General features: G+C 26.8%; 1 protein-coding gene across 1 annotated transcript; it reads left to right on the forward strand.

The window, feature by feature from the left end:
• The first annotated feature begins 11,470 nt into the window (after positions 1-11,470).
• LOC145829673 (histone H3.3 type 1-like) lies at positions 11,471-12,355 on the forward strand. Its single transcript, XM_082937528.1, has 2 exons — positions 11,471-11,603; positions 12,078-12,355. The coding sequence occupies exons 1-2, from the start codon at positions 11,471-11,473 to the stop codon at positions 12,353-12,355; spliced, it is 411 nt and encodes a 136-aa protein (XP_082793654.1).
• The last annotated feature ends 11,244 nt before the right edge of the window (positions 12,356-23,599 follow it).

The raw sequence follows: 23,599 nt of genomic DNA on the forward strand, positions 1-23,599 counted from the left end.
TATGTAGACTCAAACAGAACAATTAACTTCATTGTCATCTTTTTTAAATTAACAAACTTTTACTTGTTAAGTAAGTCTTAAAATCTGTCAATTTTTCAGTTTTGAACTTTTCTTTTTGTGTACTGCCACATTGAAGTTCAACAGTTCTAACAATATTACTAAGTAAATTTTTGGTGTCAAACGTCGACGGTGATGAAATAATGTCTAATTCTTCACTTAATTGTTAAAAGTCTGCAAAACGACGACAAAACTTATTATCAAGTGGAACTATTGTCATCAATTGGTCATCACTAAACTTAACCATATAATTAATCAAAAAGTCCTTTATAAATAAACAATAGCAGGAAAAGTGCAAATGGTAGTCTAAACTTAAAACATTTGACAAAAGTTTAAATTTGAGCAGTTTGACCTAAAAAATTTGTCGATGTTTTAAAAGATATTTTTTTTCACTTTTATAAACATTTAAAAAACAACTCAATACTTATCTGGAAAAGACGGAAATTTTTGACATTCTTCTTTTTAAGAAAACATTATGGTAGGTAAGATCATCAAAATTAGTTCAGCAAACAATTGCTTTTGGATAATTTGAGGAAGGATTACTTCAACTGACTTCAAACAGAATAAAATACTATAACAAAATAGTGTTTTATCACCACAAAATAATAAGCCATTTTAACAAACGTTTTCAGGGTCAAAGTCTTACAGTTTTGTTTAATGAAATAGTTCAAAAACGGCTTTGTACAAGTTTTGTAATAATTAAATTGGCTGGTCGGATTTTATATAAGTTTTAAAAATGCTTAGCGGGCCGGATCATCTACTTGCGGGCCGGATCAATGTTGTCCTCGGGCCGGATTGCATTTAAACTTAAAAAACGTTTGGGGGCCGGTTATTTTCACTCTGCGGACCGGATCCGGCCCGCGGGCCGTACGTTGCCCACCCCTAAACTAAAGCCTCTAAGGTTAAATAAACTTGAAAATTAAAATACATTTAGATAAACTAGCGTAATCTAACCAGATTATCTTTTTTACAATAAATAAAAGTGTACAGCTTCTTAATTATGACGTAACTATTTATTTGTATAATTTTATTGTAATTTTGTACTATCATATCATTTACTCAAAATCTATATTAAAACAACACAGAAAGTTTGTTTAGTTCAAGTTTTTATTTAAATGTTGTTTTAAAGACTTCTTTCAAAACTATATTGTAAAAGCGATGATCTTTGTTACTCATTTTCTACTAAACTGTATTTCATCTTACTTTACTTCTGTTTCTTTGGTTTTCTACTCTGCAACCTCAAGTTGCTATTCTTTCAAAACCATACTTTAGAGACTTTTAACGTTTACTGATTTAAATCGTCTGAAGAACAAATAATACTCAAAAGACTCTAAACTAGATCCAAACATCTTGATTCTTTTTACTATCTTGTTCGGTTTGAAAAGCTATTGAACTTTCGAAAGCATTCTACGTAGATAGTTATTAGTTTCAGATGAAGCGTATACACTTGTACATGTAAGTATTAAATATTTAGAATATGTTTCAAATGGTCTATCAACGCGGAAAAAAATCTGCAAAAGTAAAACTAGTATTTTTATTTAGCTTGGTTTTTTCTATAAACTATTTTTTCTTTTTTATCTGATCCTTTATAACTTTCTTCGGTTCTTACCGTTAAGAGAGAAAGTTAATCTTAAAAAGTTATCTTTAAAGACTTTCTATTTTATTTGCATCAACAGATGAACTTTTGTTGATTTTTAGTGACCTTTTAGCAGCTAATGGTTAGGGTTTATGGTCAGCATTTTATATGTAATTCTTCGTAGTTAGTTCAAATTGTAATTTTAGCATTTTACTCTTAAATTTTACACTTTGATGTAAATAGTTTGACTATATTTCCTGGTCTATCAGTGTGTAAACACTGACCAGCAAAGACCAACAGAGAACTTTGTTTTCATCTTATTATTTTAACTCTGTTGATTTGAAATAAAGTTTGTACATCTTTCTTTAATTATTCATCTAATATATTTTTTATGATCGATTCCGTTATATTTCTTCTATTTGATATTAACATACTTTCATATTACAAAAAAAATTCTTTTAATTTCGGGATACATCTATTTTTTTTTATATTATTTTGATTTTTCTTCAAGAACCTTCAAATTGCTTGATTCCTTTGTCGATTGGTAAAGTTTCTTTTTTAGAATAAGCACAATTGCTTATTTGGCGTTAAAAAATGTAAATTCTACAAAAATTTCAAACTCTTGTTGATTTTTATTGTCTGAACAAACGAGAACATTTGTCAAATATTTTTATTTTCATTACCGGAATTGATGATTACTTCCTTATTAATTCTTTAAATCTTAGATTTTAAACTTTCAACCATTTTGACGACTTCGTGAACTTTTTTAAACATTTAAATTTTTTATAACGTGCATTTACGGTTTATAAAACCCACAACTAAGGACTTTATTGCTACTTTTTCACATTTATTTTTCATTTAATTTCAAATATTTCCTTTTTTTCTTAGCCAATTAAAGTTTGAATTGTTTTTGTTTTATTTTCGTATGTAAGAAGTAAGACTAAATTTCTTGTTCTGCCGGAGTTTATTTGATTCATTGCTTCACTAAATCTTTATGTCTTATTTACAGTTTACAACTTATTGACGAGATGGCATAGCAAATTGAACTTGAGGTTGTTTTGAATACTTTCCAAACTATATGATCAACTTAATTTGGTTGCTGGAAGGTATCGCAAATTACAAAACAGCTTAAGATGGGCTGACACAATATCAAAATACGCAGCTTGAAATTTGAAATTTAAATTACTTTACTTACTTTGAGACTTTTGATCTGGAAACGTTCTTGTATTGAAATCATTTTTACCAACGATGATACTAAGATTTATCTAAAAATTCCTTTTAGATTACAAAAATAAGATTCAAAAGATGTAAACTGTCAACAGCTAAGCATTGAATAAACTTTTTAACGTCTAGATATAACTTTAGGGCCGAAATTTTATTTTAATTTTCTTTTAACACTTGTTTGTCGAAATTATATTTTAGAAACAAGCACATGAAATATTTACTTTATGTTTTTAGTCTTTTAAATTTCGATTGTTGTCAAAATACTGATATAGTTTCTAAGCTTTTTTTTTGTAACCTCTTTTATTTTGTTGTTTTTCATCACCTCTCTAAATACAAACTACATTGCAAGTATAGATTTAACTATGTTTTGAATAAACTGTTTGGTTTGTATTACTAAAGAGTATTTTTTCTTTATTTCTAGTTTTAATTTCTACTGAATTTCGAGTCTTTAAAAGGGATTTTGTTTCATTCAAATAAAAACATTTTATATTCACACTTAGTTTTACATATGTTTTTTCTATTAAAAAATCCATTTCAACTTTCATTCAAATTCTAAAATTGTTTTAGTTTTGTCAACAGTATAATGTAGTTCTTTTATCCATATCAAATAGTAAAGTTGAAATTTGTTAAAATTCAGACTAAATTTTCACATAAATTCTAAAAAAACAACAGAAAACGTCGTTTACTTTCAATTTAATGTCTAAACTTTTTTTTTAATTTTAATGTTTAAATCTTTTGAGCAATTTTTGATTTTATTCTTTAAACATTTTATTTCAACTAGTCTGTATTACACCTATTTTTTCCAGTATTTCTATTGAAACACTCTAAGTTTTGTTAGTTAACTTGAAATGTTTATTTTTCAAAACATTACTTTAAAAAATTAAAGAACTGACTGACTTTAATCGTCTGTACAAACTACCAAATAATAAAAGTATTATACGAGATATTTGATACTTTTCTTCGGCTCTTGCTAGGTAGAGAGAATGTTGTAACCGTTGGACCTTTTCTCTTTTGATCACATTAAAAAAGAATTTTTTTTCAACTTTTTTGAATCGTGTCTGGCAGCTCACAGTTCTGATTTACGGTCAGCGTTTTATATGCCAACTGGTAAGGCTACATTTCTTTGTTTGTCAATTATTTTTCTGTCGTGCATTTTAAGCTTTTAAAACACGTTAGTGAGAAAGTTTTTGTACGAAACAGTCTTTATAGTTACTTTTTTTCTACTTTACTATATTTTTTATATCTTTCCTATGTTTTCAGTTTAAAACACACAATTTCAATTTGGTTAACATTGAAGTATAAAAGTCATATCATAAATATAAATATTAAAAGATTACTAAAAAATACTAAAAACTTATTTTAATTGTTTAAACAACAAAAAGTTTTTATCAAATAAACTTAAAATTTACTTAATACAAGTGATGGTAATTTCGTTGTTGTTTTCTATATATTGTTATATGTTTTCTTGTTTTCTCTTACTTTTGGATGTAAGCACACTTGTAACTTTCATCACCGTCAGCTTGTTTATAAACTATTAAATAATTTTTTCTCAACAATAACTTCTCTTTGATGTTCACCTCCTAAGTTAACCATTCTTACGCTTATCCGACTAAAAGCTGTTTTTCAATAAATTTTTTTATTGCTGGTCCTTCCCAAATTTGTTTTCATCATTCACAATAAAATTTGCTTATTGCAATTTGTGTAGGTTTACGAGCAATTTTTTTTTGGCAAGGTTTGAAAAGATTTTCTTCGTAGTCAATCATATTTTGAATAAAATAAGTAGTTAGGCTACTTTTCTTGGTTTGTCAACGTAGAATCAGTTTTCTCTCATGTATTTTATTGGTTTAAAAATTCCGCTATTTATTACTTCATAAGCTCCTTTTCAGTTTCAGCAGGGATGACATCATTTTCTGCGATATTGACAATTGAAGGGATTCTCTTTATTATCAGTAGGGATGACAACACCTTCTGTGAGACTGACAATTGAAGCTTCCCTTTAGTTTCAGTCAGGGATGACATCACCTTCTGTGAGACTGACAACTGAAGGATCCCCTTCATTATCAGTAGGGATGACATCACTTTCTATGAGACTGACAACTGAGGGCTCCTCTTCAGTTTCAGTAGGGTTGACATCACCTTCTATGAGACTGTCAACTGAGGGCTCCTCTTCAGTTTCAGTAGGGATGACATCACTTTCTGTGAGACTGTCAACTGAGAGCTCCTCTTCTGGAACTTTTCAAAAAATATTTTAACAGTTTTCTTGCTTTTCAGTTTCGGGTGTTTTTGTTTAAATGCGTTTATTTTTCCATATACTTTAATTATTTTTTTAAGTTTACACTTAACAAAACAATTCGTTTTAATTTTTCTATTCAATATCTGCTTTACGTAATCTTTATTTTGTAAGAAATACACAAAATATTTGTTATGTGTTTTCGACCGTTTATCGACTTATAACAACTTTATAAGTTTTGCTATAATTGTACCAAGTATAAGTTTTGTAATCGTTTTTCAATTATCTTTTTAATTACAAACTACTGAAAAAAGTATAACTTTACCTAAATTTAAAGTGTACCTATGTTTTGTAAAAAGCTCTATGCCTGGTATATAGACTAAGAAATTATTTTTCTGCTGATCTTTATTATTTACAGCGTAATGCAACTTTAAACAGAGTATCTCTTTGTTGCAAATACCAAAATGAAAATAAGAAGTTTATTTTTATACGAATTTAGTTTACTCAAGAGCTTTATAAAACAACACAGAATATCGTTTAATTTAAAAAAAAAAGTTTTTATTTCAGTGTGTACATCTTTAAAACATTTAGTAATCTTAATCCTCTGAACAAACAAAGGTATACTTTAAACAATGATTACTTTCTTATTATTTCTTTGAAACTTATCGCAAACATTTTAAAATTTCGTTTTTTAACTTAAAACATTTTTCTCTTAAACTTATTTTAAGAGACTCGTAATTTTTACTTATTTCATCATATTGAATATATGATTTCATGATATTTTAAAATTGTTGTTAACACATGTTTTATTGACTCAATCGTCTAAACAAACAAGCATATGCTGAAAAAACAACTTGTTTTCCACTGAAAGTTTTTCCATTGTAATCAAACTAATATGTAATAAATGTAAACAAACATTACTCTCTTTTTCACTCCAAAGTTTTCTTCCTTGATGTTTTGTGTTTTACCTTTCAGAGATGAAAATTTTCTCATTATACTGAAACAGAGAATTTTTCCTGTCGAGAACTCTCTGTATTTTGTTTTAATTTTAACTACTTTGGTGGCATGGGTAGCTTTTGGTGACTTTTTTGTTGTTTTTTTAACAGCTAACTTACCTTTGAACATATAAGCAGTTAACTTACCTTTAAGCATATAAGCAGCTAACTTACCTTTTGAACATATAAGAAGCTGACTGACCGTTTTCTTTTCAAAAGTTTCATCATTGACGATTTGTATTTTGCTATTTATTACAATTAGTGGTAATCTTTAACAAAAATGCACAAGTTTAAGTCGTAATGACATCGTGCAAAAGTGTCGCCGAGCAAAAATTTTGCGGTGAGAAGTTTTCACCATACAAAACAGTCGCCATGTAAATATGTCCCATCTCTAAAAAGTCACGCACGTGCAAAAGTGATATGTCCCCGTGTGATGAAGTACTATCATTATTTTATAAAAAATCAAGTTAAAACAAATAATCTCTAGACTACTTTAATCTATAAATAAAAAATGTTACACACTGTGAACTAATTAAAGCATTTTTTTAACGATTTTCTCTTCAGGCAAGCTTTTCGTAACTTTTGCAAAGTGTTTTGGAAGCTAACTTCAAATTGGATTATTTTTTTTACTGTAGAAGTGAGGCTATAATTAGTGGTTTATCAAGATTTATATTCCGCAGCGATAATTTAGTTTTTTTATTTTTAACCTCATTTTGTTTTTTCTCTATAGACTTTATAAATCGTTCGTTTTGCGCTTATTCTTTTTCTTTTGTCAAAAAACATTGAGTTCAATATAAATTTCAATAATTCGCGTATTGAAAATTTGCAAAAACTTATTATTTATACCATAGGTGCCAGATTTAAATAAGCAAATCGCCACACAACTACTTCAGCGTAAATTTTTAAATTCAAATAAACAAACATTTATAAACTGTTTAGAACATTTATGACAACTCTTTTATGTAGCATTAAAATCAATATTTTTTGAAAGTTACAAACACCTTTAATGACTTATATAATCAAGTTCAATAAAAGACAGCTTTGATATATCATCAATCAAAAACCATTTTATATAAAGTTTCTATGAAAATTTAAAACATTTCATCAGGAACTTAAAATTTGTGCATGGAAAAATATCTAGTAGCATTAATACATTTACAGGTTTACAACACACACAGAATACTTTGTCCTCCAAGGACAGACTTAAGATTTAGATTAGCTTGGGCTTACTCATACTAACTAAAGCTTTATAAGAAACTTTCAGCTTGACTCAGGTATCTTTGAATATATTTGAAAAACTCAGACTAGTTTTGATATTTTTCAAAAAGATCAGATAGTCTTTACACTTTTATGTTTTTTAAATGTTATTTTAAGTCAAGTTCTAGTATTTTTTTATATTAAATTTGCTTATTTTTTTTTAGTTTCTAGCATGAATAATTGTTTTGGTTTTTGATTTAAATTCTGAAGTTTAAGTATGCTAGTTTGATGTGACTAATGGTAGTTTTTGAAACTTAGACTGTCTTTGTTTGTTTTGAGACTAGTAACCAGAGTGTCTAAAACTCAAATATATTTTAGTAGCAATTGAGTCACTAAAATCAACCATAGAAAATATAAAACAAGACGTATATTATTATTTTCTAAATTAAATTGTAAATAACTAAATAATTAGGTAATTAAAAACTGTTTTTGTTTGTAAAAGATCCTTAAATGCAGTTATATATTAATTTTAGATTATTTTTTTTATCTTTTTCAAACAAACATTGAAATTGTCTATAGTATTTTTCAAATACAGTACTAAAACATTTAAACCTGGTGCTACACAAATTTAGTAAATTTCAGTACTAAACATTTTTTTAATTATTTTTTTAAATTTTCAAATTAAAATATTTATTTTAAAATTCATTTATTTAAGTTAATATTATTTTTTGATGCTTTTGTTACATTTGTACTCGAGTTTTTTGTTATAGTAAATGTATTAAATTAGTTTTTTACTATGAAATGTTTTATATTTATAGAATTTTACAAAAATTTACAAGAGTTTTGAATCAAACTTGGAAAACCCTGGAATTTTAAACTATAGCTGAAAAAAACTTAAAAATCTTATGTTTACAAGATTAAGAATAAATAACTGGAGTTTTAAACAAAAATTACTACAAAACGTAAAAACTCTCACTTAAACTATTTTTTAATTTTTAGAAAAAATTTTTGACTTGACACAAAAATTTTAAAGTATTTTTGTTATCATCAAATTATTTTAATCAAAAAGCTTCAAAAGTAGCTTTAAAAGATCCTTTTATTTTTTTTATACTGCTTAACACAGTTTTTAACCTTAAACTTAACTTTTGACTAAAAGTAGACTCAAAAACGTGTATTTAAAAAACTAAAAAGAAATTCACATAGCTTTAAAATTTTTTTTTAACTAGTGGTAACCTTGTTCTTTTTATGTTTGTGATACTAAACTTGTCATTTAACATGTTTTTAATAATAATTATAGAAATAAATATTTTGAACATGTTGTGAAAACTTTTGATTAATAATTTATTTTAAAATACAGCATCAACAAAGTTTTATATATTTATCTTGTTACTCAAAATTAATTTTTTGTAAAGTGGATTATTTGATTAAAATTATTTTCATTGAACTAAAAAGTATTTATTTAAACATTTTACAATTATAAATAAGAATAAAAAATTATAGCGGTGTTAATTTTGTCTAAAGCTTAGTTTATTAAATAGATAATTATAAGCTGACTAGATATTAGTTAATTCAGAAAATACTTTGTCATGTTGTGCTGACTCAGGCTTTTTTGCATACTTAACATAAATTTAGATGATTTAGAAAAAGTTTTGTCAACTAAAAATTAATCAATTATAGTAAATTGCAGTAAGTTAAAATAACTAGAATCAATTTATTTACTTAGAATTTAATTGAAAAAAATATTGTTTTTATATACTCATAATCTTACTTGATAAAAAATTTTATCAGGAACTTGTGTTTTTTCTGGGAAGAACCATTTTTACTATTAGTGCACTTAAGTCTTGGTAGTGCATCGGTTAAATTAAACATGTCAAACTTTGAAATTTACCAGAATAACATATTAAATTTATTATTTAATTGTTTGCTTTTGTCTATTGTATTAAAAAAAAAAAACTTTAGTACTGTGTTAATAATCAGACTATTTTGCCCTGACTACAATTTTTGTGAAAATAAGTCTCATAACACCAAAAACCTACAATGCATTCAGTGTAGAAAACTTACAGCATCAGTATACGTAAGTTGTGGTTATGGTAAAACTTACGAAAAGTTAAGTAAGGCAAATGTTTTTTAATGTTACTGACAAGTTTTGCTTACTTAGACTAATCATGTCAATTCAGGACATGTTACAGCAACTTATTTTCATTATAACCATCTAGTACAAATTTAATAGCTTTGGCTTACATTTATCTAATTTTAAACTTTGCTTCTACTATTGAGCTTTTTATAATAATCATTTATAATAAATATTTTAGCTATAGAATACCCTTATTTGTTATAAGGGCGTCAAAATGTTGCTTAAGGATTTTTACCATTTGTAAAGTTAAATGTTTATATAGTAGTTGATTTTAATTTAGTTTGGTTAAAATTAATTTAGTAATGGGTTTCAAAACCTTATATTTTTGTACTTGAATAAGCTGAATATAATTCTAACTTTCTAGTGACCTTATGTAAAGCAGGATATTTAACCAGTGAAACAATCTCATGCTATTCTGAGACAGTTTTAATTAATATTTCTAAACTATGCTTACTTAACATAAGTCCACTAGAATTTTTTTTAAATTATTTAACTAACTAACATATTAAAAAAAAAAATTAGAACCCCATTACTCATTTAATTTAAAACAAACTTGTACATACAATTACTAATTCAAAACTATGTCCAATAGGTACAAGTCGACATATTAAGAATTTATTTTAAAAAGTCATACTTATGTAGTTTGCCAATCAAAAATAGTTTCTCTTCCAAATAGTCCAAAATTTTTTTAAACTATATATATACCCATTAATTAATATTTTTTTACTTCAGAGTAGGATCAGTACATTTAAGTAGATTTAAGATTTTTTTAATTTATTTCATAAGTTAATGCATAAATTTATAGCATTTGTTTATAGGTTACCCATAGCATTTTTTCCAGCTAAAAATAAAAATTCTGAAAATGTTTCTGGCTAATTTAGGCGGTGGCTATTTATGTCAATTCAGGACAATATTTTAAAATAAAAGATTATTGATAACCTATATATAGATATACTTACATAAGTAATCTTAGATTTTCTCAGCTTCTTTTAAAGCTTTCAACATTGCATTATGGGCTTATCATTTATTACTGTACATTAAGTAATAGTAGTACACTTAGGTTGTTGCTATTTAATGTTCAAATTAAAGTTTTCAAGTTTTTAAAACTTTTTTTTTTTAACTCATGTCAACTTAGTCTAGTTTAAGCATGTTAGAAAAATTCAGGCTTCTCTAAGAAACTCCCAGCCATTTATTAATAACTTAGTTAATTTTTAAGAGTTTAGACTTACTTTCATAGTTTTGAATCATAAATAAGTACCAAATTAATAAAGCTATTTTAAAATATGTAGTGTTTCATAAGCAACTTAATACATGCTAATAGCATCATTACAATTAGGTTATGATTGTAGAGGGTTTAGTAGAGGATAAGTAGCTTTACAGTTCTATAACATTAGTTTTTTATATTAAAACTATTTTAAAACTTATTATTATATTGATTTCTTAATATTTTAAAAATTAAATTGTCAGATATTCTTAGGATTTACTTTTTGTTATACACGATGAAATATTAAAAAAGAACAACAAAATTTTTTAACAACATAGTTGGGATTTATTTTATAAAAGAAACTGAATTTGTTTAATGTTTTTTGTCTTTTATCTAGCTCAAATCGTGTATTTGTCAAAATGTTTCTAAAGTAGTATTAGGGTTGGCTAAATTTAAATTAGTAGTCTAAGGTTTGGTTTGGTTAACTAAACAATTACAAAAAAATCCTTATTTTTACATGTGGATCAAAAGACAATTTCTAGTAGACTGATGTCAATTCAGGACAAAATTCAATTACTTACGTAGACTTATGTCAACTTATAAATTATTTCAATTAATAATTTTTATAAGTGGAAAATAATTTGGATAAATTTATTCAATTAAACTGACTTCCTTCTAACCATGAATAGTTATAAAATTATTTAGACTCACTTATTTTTTTCTTAATTTTTATTTGTTGAACTACTTTAGTTAATACTATATTAGTCCTTCCTTTTAAAACTAGTTACCTTTATACGTTCCATACTAAAATTTAATACGTTTTATAGACATAAAATAAATACTAAACTACACAATGGCACGTACCAAGCAAACTGCCCGCAAATCAACCGGAGGAAAAGCTCCTCGCAAGCCGGTCGCCACTAAGGCTGCACGAAAAAGCGCACCGACAACAGGTGGAGTCAAGAAACCACACCGTTACCGCCCAGGTACTTCATACATATTCTATTTGTATGTAACTTTTAAACTTTTTAAATTTATTATAGTCTGTTAGTTTTATTTTAAACAATCAATTTTGTGTAAATGTTCAAAGTAAATTTAATTGTTATCTGATGAAAAATCTATTAATAGTATTTAAAATATTATAAAATATAATTATACAGTAAACATTGAAATATTGTTATGCGCCATAGTTTAAAAAAAATATTTTAAAATTAATTTTGCGGCTAAAGTATAAGAAAATAATAGTGCTTATATATTTATTATACTCTAGTAAATTATACATATACCTTTTGTCCGTCTTTATTACAAACAACCCCTCATAGCTAAATTTGCTTCCAAAGGGCAGTATTGCTCTTTTAAGGAGATCCGGTTATAGATAGTTGTTGTTTACTCTTTATATAGAAACTTTCAAAAATTCTAAAAGAATTGTCAGTTCTTTAACAGTTTGTTTTTTTTTGCAGGTACCGTTGCTCTTCGTGAGATTCGTCGTTACCAGAAGTCTACTGAGCTCTTGATCCGCAAGCTGCCATTCCAGCGTCTTGTACGTGAAATCGCTCAGGACTTCAAGACAGATCTTCGTTTCCAGAGTGCAGCCATCGGAGCTCTCCAAGAAGCTTCCGAAGCCTACTTGGTAGGACTCTTTGAGGACACAAACTTGTGCGCCATCCATGCCAAGAGGGTTACCATCATGCCAAAAGACATACAACTTGCCCGTCGCATCCGTGGTGAACGTGCTTAAGAAAGATGACTTCAAGTAGAGTCTAGGACACATTGATTTTCGTTTATATTTAGTGTCCAATAAAATTATATTTAGTGAAAAATTTAGTACTTTTTGTATTAGTTTTATTCTTTCCTAAGATTAATATATTTTTATAAGTTTTTATAGTTTACTAAGCTATTGAGACTAAAGAAATTTTAAATTTACTGTTTGTAAATTTTTTTTAGTCTACAAGTTTTCCTAAACAATGTTTATTAACGCCTTTTTGACAAACCAAAAAAGAACCCTTATTTGTTAGATATCACTCCTGAACTGGTTAATTACCTAAATACTTTTTTTTTCGTCTTTTAGAACATTTTTTCTCAAATCCTATGAATTTGGGATCTGCTTGCCAGTTCTCAAAATCAAATTCTTGTGAACCACGTAATTTTAAAACTTGAGATAACTCAGAACTTACCATTTTCATTTGCCTTTTTTAATATATGTTAAGGTCTGAAACTATCGAACTAAAACTCAGTAATAAGTAGAATAGAGTTAATACCCACTAACTACTATTTATATAATTAAAAAATGTTAGCACTTCAAATTTATTTTGTTATGGGTGCACGACTATTCAAATTCGGAAAATTCGAACTCCGACTATTCAAATTCTTAATGAAAATTTGAAACGGCTAAAAATATAAAAGTAATGTGTATTTGTCTGAAATGTAAAATGCGTATGTAAATTATATTAATATGAACAAAAAATCAAATACTAAAGTAAAAAATATAATTATTTTTAGTATTTTTAAAATATCTTGAAAAACATTTTAGATTTTTCAATAAAGATAAAAGTGGTTGTTAGATATAAGATCTACATATACATTTTTTATTCTTTCAATTTTGTATAACTTTTTGAAATGTAGTAATTTTTTATTTATTTTTGTTAAGAGTTTGAATTGTCGGAATTTGACTTGTCCGAAGTTGGTTTGTCTTCTAATCTTTTGTTATATATTAGGGGTGGGCAACGTAAATAGTTGACTGGCCGGATCCAAAAAAAAAATAGTCCTCAGCGGGCCGGAGCATTTAGAGTTAGTGATCTACCGGAATTGGCTGGATCCTTTTTTAGATCCGGATCCTAATTTGAAAATATTATCCTGATCCGGCTATATACTAATTTTAAACAAAGATCCGGATCCGAATGGAAGCTAATTTGAAAAAGAATTCGATCCGGCTGGATGCTAATTGATTGGGTAATATAGAATTTTGAATCAATATATTAATTACCAAGGTTCTCAAGTTTGAAATTTTGTGTTAACTTTTTTAAGTATTCATAACTCTATATTTTTTATAATTCTGGACCGATTTAATACTAGTTAGTCTTATAAAAACAATAACTTACTTACTAAAAAAATACTCGAGACTAATATTTCAAGCTAAAACATTAAAAAATTGTTAACTATCCGAAGTTATCTAATTTTGGCAGTCCTTGGCTAGAGTAATCATTGATAATAATATTAATAATAATAATAATATTCAAAAGTTAACTAAAATTACAAAATTAGTTTACTATCTTTTAATTTGAACAAACTAATTAAGACTTATAACATATTTTAGCACGTATAAAAGCAACCAAACAACAAATAATTCTGATATAATAAACAGTCTACCATAAAAAGCGAAAAACCAAAACTAAGAGATCTCGATGAAACACTTAAGCTTAACCATATATTACAGTTATTTAGATCTAGTTGCATGACGGTTTGGGAAAATCTGCAAGTGTACTGAAATACCGATTAGGTTTGAAATTAGCTTATCCTTGTTAATGTTTATGGTCGGAAATCTTTGTTTTCAAATGTATTAAGTTTCGAACAAAACAACTAGTTTCATGGTCATATTTTGAAGTTAACAAACTTTGACTCGTTCAATAACACATAAAAATCTACTAAAAGCAACGAAAATTGTTTGTTTGATTTAAATTTTCATATCTACATATTTAAAAAAGAGTTAAAACTAGATAAAAAACTACTTTGGCTTAAAATTCTAATACTTTTACTTTCAAAATATCAAACAGTAATGATCAACTTATGAAACTCTACTAAGTTCTGTACTTAAAAAATAATATTATTAAACATTTCATCTAAAATACTTTTGTAAAAGTACTAACATAAAACAACGAAATACTAAAATAAAAAAGAGATTAATTTATAATTAAACATGATAACCATAATAATTTAATAGACTTTTAGATAAAATCAGTTTCACGCACGAAAATAGTACTCAACAAAAACTATCATGTAAAACTGTCATAATATGTTTAAAATGTAAGGTTAAAGAGTTTAGCAAGAATAATTACACTAAAAAGAAGTCAATGAGACATTTGTGGATCATCAAAGTTTTTAACAAGTTGTTTTAAATCTGGAAGTTTATTTGAAGTAGATATTCTCAGTAATGACTGCAGATTGGTATCAGTAAGATTTGAACTTAGCTAAGTTTAATTTATATACATGGTTGAGAATTTTCGTTCACAAATATATGTAGACCCAAACAGAACAAGTAACTTCATTGTCATCTCTTTTAAATTAACAAATTTTGACTTGTTAAGTAGGGTATGAAATCTTTCAAACTTTTAAGGTTTGAATTTTATTTTAGTGTACTGTCACATTGAAGATAGTTTAGCAGTTCTAACTATATATTACTAGGTGCATTTTCGGTGTCAAACGTCAACTATGAAGACACGATATCAAATTCTTCTATAAGTTGTTGAAAGTCAGCAAAACTACAACTCATTACGGAGTGAAACTATTGTCATCAATTGGTCATCACTAAACCTAACCATACAATTAATCAAAAAGTCATAAATAAAAAAAATCAATAGCAGAAAAGAGTGGAAATTGTAGTCTCAACCTCAACTTAAGCTATTTCATTAAAATTTAATGTTGAGCAGTTTAGCATAAAATAATAGTCAATGTTTATAAAGATTTTTTTTTACTTTTTTAAACAAGTATAAAAACAACTCATTACACATCTGGGAAAGACAGCAATTTTTGACACGTCCATTTTTTATGAAAGTCATTATGGTAGGTAAGACCATCAAAGTTAGTTCAGTTAACAATTGTTTTTGGATAATTTGAGAAAGGATTACTTCAACTGACTCGAAACAGGAAAAGATACTTTAACAAAATTTTATCACTACAAAAATAAAAAGCCAATTTTAGAAACGTTTTCAGGGTCAAAGTCTTACATTTTTGTTTTATTAAAACAATCTAAAAAGGTTTTGTACAAATTTTGTAATATTTACATTGGTTTGCCGGATTTTGAGAATCTTATAAATTTTTAAAATGTTTAGCGGGCCGGATCATCTACTGGCGGGCCGGATCAATTTTTTTCGCGGGCCGGATTCCATTTAAATTTAAAAAAGGTTTTCGGGCCGGTCATTTTCACTTTGCGGGCCGGATACGGCCCGCAGGCCGTACGTTGCCCACCCCTATTTTAGAGTATAGATTGAAGTCAGAATGTTGCTGGAGTTTAAAAATATGTTTATATGAGTTTTCATCTTTTTTAGTCGTAAAATGGTAAGTCAATTTTTTTTTTTTTTCTTTCAAGTTCAAGTTTAAAACTGTGTTAAAAGTTTTTCTTTTGAAAAAATCAAAAACAAACTCCCCATAAATTTAGCAGTCGTCGTTTGTTAAATAAATTGTTGTGTTTTTGTCTCTTCGACCATTATTTGAAGCAAATAATTGTTTGTTGTTTAATAAGCACACCTAACACTTTGCTCCTGCTTAGAAATAAATATTTTGTTTATGAGTACCACAATAAACTAAAAAAAAGTATGAAGATTTTGTGTTTATTTTATGACGTTAAATTGAAAACTCCTTCGGTCATAGTTTTTCAAAACTAGGTAGAAGACAGAAAGCCGAAAAGTTTTCTAAAAGAATATGATCGTTATACACACCAATAAAGATTGACTTTTTAAAGAAAAACATTCATGCCCTTAGTAACCACCGTAGAAAAAATAGCCGGAAGAGAAGAAACCCGAAGTGAATGATTAAGAACTGTAGAATATTCCATATTTATTTTTATTTTTCATGATATATTTTATCTTAAATGTTGTATATTATGTAATTTTTGCTATAATAAGTTTCCGTTTCTTAACTTTTGATCTGCACTTTTAACACTTGTGTATAAGTTTAAAGTTAAGAAGGATTTTAAGGACTGAAAATGTTTTTAACCAGGCTTTGTTTACTAATTTAAAAAAATAAATTTAAATAGTGTAACAAAATATACATTTCATTTTATAATTTTAAGGCATGTGAATAAATATGTAACTTTTTGTAACAATAAAACCAATGATAAGCTTTCTCAAAACACGTTTATTTCCCAAAACAACATTTTTTTGTTTATTCGAAGGAATTAATTTCCTTTCAATTAATAAGTAAAAAACAGTTTTCTTTGTTTTTAATATAAAAACAACATTTTAAAGTTAAAGAGCATTCGGCAGGGCATTCGACAATAGTTGGTGAGCTTAAGCATGATGCATTACAAACAACACGTTTAATTTAAGATGCTTTCTTGATTAAGTTCTGAGATACTTATTAGTATTTTATTATCATTTGTGTTTAAATGTAGTTTTAGTATAGTGTGATGTAGTTATAATGTATCTTTGTGTTTGTTTAGTTCATGTAAATAAAAGATAAGTTTTGTTTCGATTGTTGTATTAATCTGCTATACTATTCCCTAATACCCCTTAAAAACTTCTCTTCACGAGATATTGTCAAAGTAAATAAGTTTTTATCACTTATTTTAGGTTTTAAAACCAACAAAAGATGATTAAGTTTAATCATTTTTATATTAAGACCTATTTTTTGCCTGTTATATTTATTAATTTCATGAAGGTTGTCTAAAGGAGAACTATGATAACAAAAATAGTTTGTTGGCATCAAAAACATGTAATATAATTATAGTGTTAAATATATGGTACTTTGGTATCGGTTCAAAGTTTTCCCAATTTATTTCTTGTCTAAATCTGAATTATATTTGTTGAGAATAATCCAAACATATTTCTTATATTTATAAATATTACCTGTTTTACATAATGTTGTCTCATTTTCTCATATTTCTTTTAAATAATTGTTTGAAATTTTTTAAAAAACAGCAGTCTTTAGTGTTAGTTTTTTTTATTAAGCTATACTTCATTTTTTTATTGTTCTTTTTCAGCAGATAAGCACAAATTTTTATATTATTACATATAACGGTTATTTTTTTCTAAATTACTCAATTTTTACTAATTTTAATCGTCTTATCAAACGAGAACAGGCCTTTTTAGAAAAAACCAATTTTAGGCCCAAAAACTGAAAATTTTTCCTTATTAATTTTTAGAAACTCGTAATTTAGTTTTGTATTGTTTTATATCAGGGGTCGGCAAACTGCGGCCCGCGGGCCAATTGCGGCCCGCGAAGGGTAAATCTGCGGCCCGCGAGCACGTTATTTTTTTGAATGGAATGCGGCCCGCGAAAGAAAATTTTGTGGCCCGCGAGCATGTAAAAGTGGCCCGCTGAGCAAAAATATATTTCAAGTAAAAATTTTTTCGGTAATTCGATTTAATTTGTTTAGTTTGGTTTTAAGTCTCTGTATAACATTAAAAAATAATTAGAAGAAGTTACTACTTTAATTTAAAAATGTGAAAAAGACAAATTAGCATTCTAACAGGATATTTTTCTGAGTTTCATAATAACTTCTATTTTACAACAGCAAGTAATTATCTGAAAAAAGAGTGCTTGAATTTAATAAGTTAGTTATATTGGTTTACTATCATTTCTAACTCGCTATCATTTCTAACCTGATCATTTCTAACCCGATCACTTCTAACCCGATCATTTCTAACCCGATCACTTCTAACCCGATCACTTCTAACCCGATCATTTCTAACCCGATCACTTCTAACCCGATCACTTCTAACCCGATCGTTTCTAACCCGATCATTTCTAACCCGATCATTTCTAACCCAATCACTTCTAACCCGATCATTTCTAACCCGATCATTTCTAACCCGATCACTTGTAACCCGATCATTTCTAACCCGATCATTTCTAACCCAATCACTTCTAACCCGATTACTTCTAACCCGATCATTTCTAACCCGATCAATTCTAACCCGATCATTTCTAACCCGATCATTTCTAACCCGATCACTTCTAACCCGATCATTTCTAACAAGATCATTTCTAACCCAATCACTTCTAACCCAATTAAACCCGATCATTTCTAACCCGATCATTTCTAACCCGATCATATCTAACCCGATCATTTCTAACCCGATCGTTTCTAACCCGATCATATCTAAACCGAAATTTATTTAGCCGATCTGTATTAATATATTAATTTATTTTTTTTCAAAGATAAGGATTTGTTTAAAAAAAATAATCTCAACAAAATTGTTTTTTTTTGAAGTATAGTTTGTTTTGTTTAAAATAAAACCTAATGTTCAGATAGCTTTTGTTAAATATTATTTGTTGATATTAATTGGTTCATTTATTGTTTTGACAATAAGGTTTAAAATTGGGTTATTAATCAAGTGTAGTTAATTAGTTTTAAAAAGCATTAGGAAAAGTATAAGTCTTTTGTATTCTAAAGATTGAATTTTAAGTTTTGATAGTCGTCAACGTAAGAAATATAATGAGTATCGCAGCGGTTAAAGTATTCTGTACTTTCTTTTAAAATGATTCTATATGGTTAATATTTTTTTAAGTGTAGAAACCAGATTACCAATTTACCTCCAAATTCAAGGAGAATTTATATGAAATACAACTATTTGAAATATTTATATCAGCGTTTATGAAACTTTAAATAATACAGTTAATAAAGTTTAGTAATTGTAATTATAATGGTGGTTTCTTTTAAAACTAATATCATTAAATTCTAAGTTCTTTAAACGAAAGTGTATACTATTTAATACAAAGCCAAAAGTAGAGGTAGAAGGCTTTTTAAATATTCAGAACTTGTCATTTACTCGAACTTTAATTTAATTTTAATTCTTAAATCAACTGGTAAATTGTATGTAAAGATTAACTGTAATTAAGTTAAATTTAGTTATAATAAACTTAACTATGAAAGTTTAGTGACTTATTATAACGCATTTTAACTTTTTCTTTTGAAATAAAGCTTATGTAGGGAAAAATAAATTTACATTTTTCATAAAATTTTAAAAGTTTTCAAAATTTAAACTTGCAAAAACACGATTATTCTCACGATTAATAGTAAATATTTCTAAAATAATTTTCTTGATATCTTTTAAAAGTTATTGTTTTACATGTTTTCAAAAACCAGTTTATATTGTGAAACCTGTTATATAGGTTTAAATATTTAATAAAGAAAAAACTCATCATATTTATAGAAATTTAGAGGTGCAAAATACCACCGAGAATAAAGTCAATAGACTGCAAGCTGGCTTTACTGTAATGAATAAAAAATAAATATGTTTTGTGTAATAATCGTCTAGAAAAATATTTGATTAAAACAAACAAAGAACTTAATGAAGTTTTTATAAAAATCTGCTTATAATTATACTTAATTCAACTATAATTAATTTATTATTCTATTTCAAAATGTTTTATTTTTAATACTTATTTTGTTTTTACTTACGTTATTTCAACTGCTCATAATAAAGTAATTTGAAAGAAGTGTTTGTCAATTAAAGTACTAATTTAAGTCGCAATTAAAACATAGGCGAGATTTAATTACTCTCGAACTTGTTATACAAATAAACTTGTCTGTTTAACTGTTAGTGTTAAACAATTATTTTTGCTCTAAAACTAAGTAGGAATTTATTAATGATGTGAAATCCAGACGGTCAATCGACATAACAACTTTTGCGGTTTAGTTATATGACATACCTGTTTTAATAGCTAGTTTCTATTAAAAACCATGCTTTTCCACTTAATATAATAAAAGTTTTTAGCTTCTCCTAATGTTTGTTTTAATTCCATTATCTTAATAGGCCTATGCAATTTGCATAACAATTTGTATAAGTTATCAAGATGAAACTTAAAACTACCCTACTATAAAAAGTTAATACATTAGTAAGCAATAACAAAACATTTACGTAAGACTTTCAATGCAGTTTTTAAACCGTAATATAAAAGTTTATGTATTTGAATATTACAATTGTAAGAGTTTACTTTTTAAAATTTGCTTATGTTAAAACTATTTTAGTCACGTTGATTACAATAAGATCCAACTAAGATATAATTATCACTGCTTATATTAAAATTTTACAAAAAAGAGTTCAAAATACTTTAAGGTAAACAATTTAGTAAATTGTATATGACTAACAAAAAACGTCTCTTAAAGTGTATTGGAAAAAACAAAACAAAATAATAGAAAAAAACTAAAAATATGTGTAGGATACTGAGGTAATAAAAATATATTAAGGTTATGTTAAATTAAGTTAATAATAAGATTAAAATATATACTTTAAATATTTTTACGTTATGCAATAAAATCATTATGTTTAAAGTAAGTAAAAGTTTAATTTTTTTATTAATATTTTAATAACTTCATTAAGACTAGTTTGTTTTTGCACGAAATTTAGATTAAAAAATAAAAACGTAACACAAGTAAAATGGGTTAGAAACGATCGGGTTAGAAATGATTAGGTTAGAAGTGATCGGGTTAGAAATGATCGGGTTAGAAATGATCGGGTTTAATTCAGTTAGAAGTGATTGGGTTAGAAATGATCTTGTTAGAAATGATCGGGTTAGAAGTGATCGGGTTAGAAATGATCGGGTAAGAAATGATCGGGTTAGAAGTGATCGGGTTAGAAGTGATCGGGTTAGAAATGATCGGGTTAGAAGTGATTGGGTTAGAAGTGATCGGGTTAGAAATGATCGGGTTAGAAGTGATCGGGTGAGAAGTGATCGGGTTAGAAATGATCGGGTTAGAAGTGATCGGGTTAGAAGTGATCGGGTTAGAAGTGATCGGGTTAGAAGTGATCGGGTTAGAAATGATCGGGTAAGAAATGATCGGGTTAGAAGTGATCGGGTTAGAAGTGATTGGGTTAGAAGTGATCGGGTTAGAAGTGATCGGGTTAGAAATGATAGCGGGTTAGAAATGATCGGCTCCCAGTTATATTATACCTATTTATCAAATAAACTAAATGCAAATGTTTTCCATTTTGTACAAAAGTAATGCACAGTAATTAACTAAAGTGTCATTTCTTTATAGCTTAGATATTTTTTCCAATACTTTTTATACCTAAGTTTCTTTTATATATTTTTTATTTGTAAATACTATGTTTTAGTGTAAAAACATTTAAAATAACATATTAATAAGAAAAAAAGGTTTATTTAAGTTTTGTTTTGACACATTTTAATTTTTTAGAAGTTTTCTTTGCACTTGAACTAATTTATATGCACACCAACTTAAAAAAATGCTCATGTTTTAAACCACTTTTTATAAAATACTTTAGTTAGTTTAAGTTTAGTTTATGCATAATTTTTTAAGTTTGTTTTTTCTACATGTAATATCTAAATTTGTACAGACACAATTAAAACAATATATATCACATAAACTAATATAGTTTTTGTTAGGTATACATTTTCATTTTTCAAAAATTGATTTTGTCAAACTAAGTTAACTTTTATGCTTTGCATATCAATACACACATTTGCTGTTTTTTGGAGCTACATATTTAATATAAACTAGACTTAGGGATAGTTTATAAACATTGACACACATTCAGACTATCACTATTTGAAGACTTCAAATCTCAGGCCAACTAAGTCATTTTATAAGTTTTTGGCTAGAATTGTTTTTTGTATACAAAAATATCAGGAACTTTTTTGTTAATTCAGGCTGGCTTTTTTGCTTAAAAGAGTGGCAAATTAAACTTATGATATAAGTTTTGTTCAACCCAAACTGTTAGTTTCAGTTATAATATATGTTATGATATATCAAGTTCAAGCTTTGAACTTGAAAATTTATGCTTAAAAATTTTGGAAAAAAAACTTGAATTTGAGAATTTTTGAAAAAGCCTGGAGTTTCAAACAATTTTTACATGTAAAGTAGTGAAATTTCAATTTGACCCAAAAAATTTAGCAAATAAACATTTCTTTATTAAAAAATATACTAAAGTAGCTTGACAGTGTTTTTTATTATTGATATACTTTATAAGACACTTTTTAAACTTTAATTAAACTTTATACTAGAAATAAAAGAAGGAATTGTACTTCTAAAAACTTTTGGTGCATTGCACCTTTACTTGTAAAATTTCACCGATTGTTGTGCTTCGTGTTTGAACTAAACCAAGAAATTATACTAAAGTGTCGAAGTTAAAAAAACATCTCTAATAAAATTCTCAGATGAGCAATAGTTTTTCTATCAGTGCTCTCATCTTAACACTTATACATAACATTAAAGTCATAATTTGATTTATGCGACTTTATAACCTTAATGCATTTCCTAAATAGGACTTTTTGTTGTCATTGAAGAAATAAACAAAAGTTTTTCATTACTGCCAACAAAAATTCTTTAAAAAAGTTTTCAATTATAAACGGTATCTCATTATTAATAATAAATTTTGCTACTTTATAACTTACCTTAACAACTTTTTTCTGATAATTCTGTAGTTACTGAAGATAATCATGTGCTTTGTTGGAACTGACTTTGGTGATTTGTTTTTTATCGTTTCTCGCAATAACTCCTAACTAACGTTTTTTTTTTTGTTGCTCGCATTTTATTTTACAACTAATATTTTTAAATTGTTATTGCAGATAAAGAATTGCTGTAATGTTTAATAAAAAAGAGGTTTTTCTCTTCGCTAATGGCTCAATTAAGTTTTATACTTTTGTTAAAAATGTTTAAGAAAGTGTTAATTGTCCATTCCAGCTGACTTATATTTATTTGGCATGTAATTTGTTTACTGTTAATAAGTTTCGTTATATCTTTATGTCGTGAACTTTGTTTTAACTGGGCTGCTACACAAACAGGCTATTTTAAAAGCTTGAAAACTCAGCTGTGTGTGAAACTTTTATTTCAAACACTTTAAATAAATCTTAGAATTCCCAGAATAGTTTTTATGACTGTCGTGTAGTTTACTAATTGTAGTTTTTTCTTGTTTTTTTACACTTTGTGTACTTTTTAATGATGATGATATTTTTACTAGGTACTTAAGCTTGATTTACAACGATTTACTAGGTTTTTAAACTTTTAATGAACTTAGGCTGGTTTGATACAACTCAGACATTTTTGCTTTTTAAGTGACAACCATGTAAAAGACTAGTTACTAAT

The sequence above is a fragment of the Thalia democratica genome, chromosome 2 (genome assembly GCF_965202585.1).
Source record: "Thalia democratica chromosome 2, ktThaDemo2.hap1.1, whole genome shotgun sequence".
Lineage (NCBI taxonomy): Eukaryota > Metazoa > Chordata > Thaliacea > Salpida > Salpidae > Thalia > Thalia democratica.

Excerpts from the sequence above, each read along its gene's own strand:
- LOC145829673 (XM_082937528.1), top strand. The coding sequence starts at position 11,471 with ATGGCACGTACCAAGCAAACTGCCCGCAAATCAACCGGAGGAAAAGCT. Across the intron at positions 11,604-12,077 it reads ACCACACCGTTACCGCCCAG|GTACCGTTGCTCTTCGTGAG; the intron begins GTACTTCATACA and ends TTTTTTTTGCAG.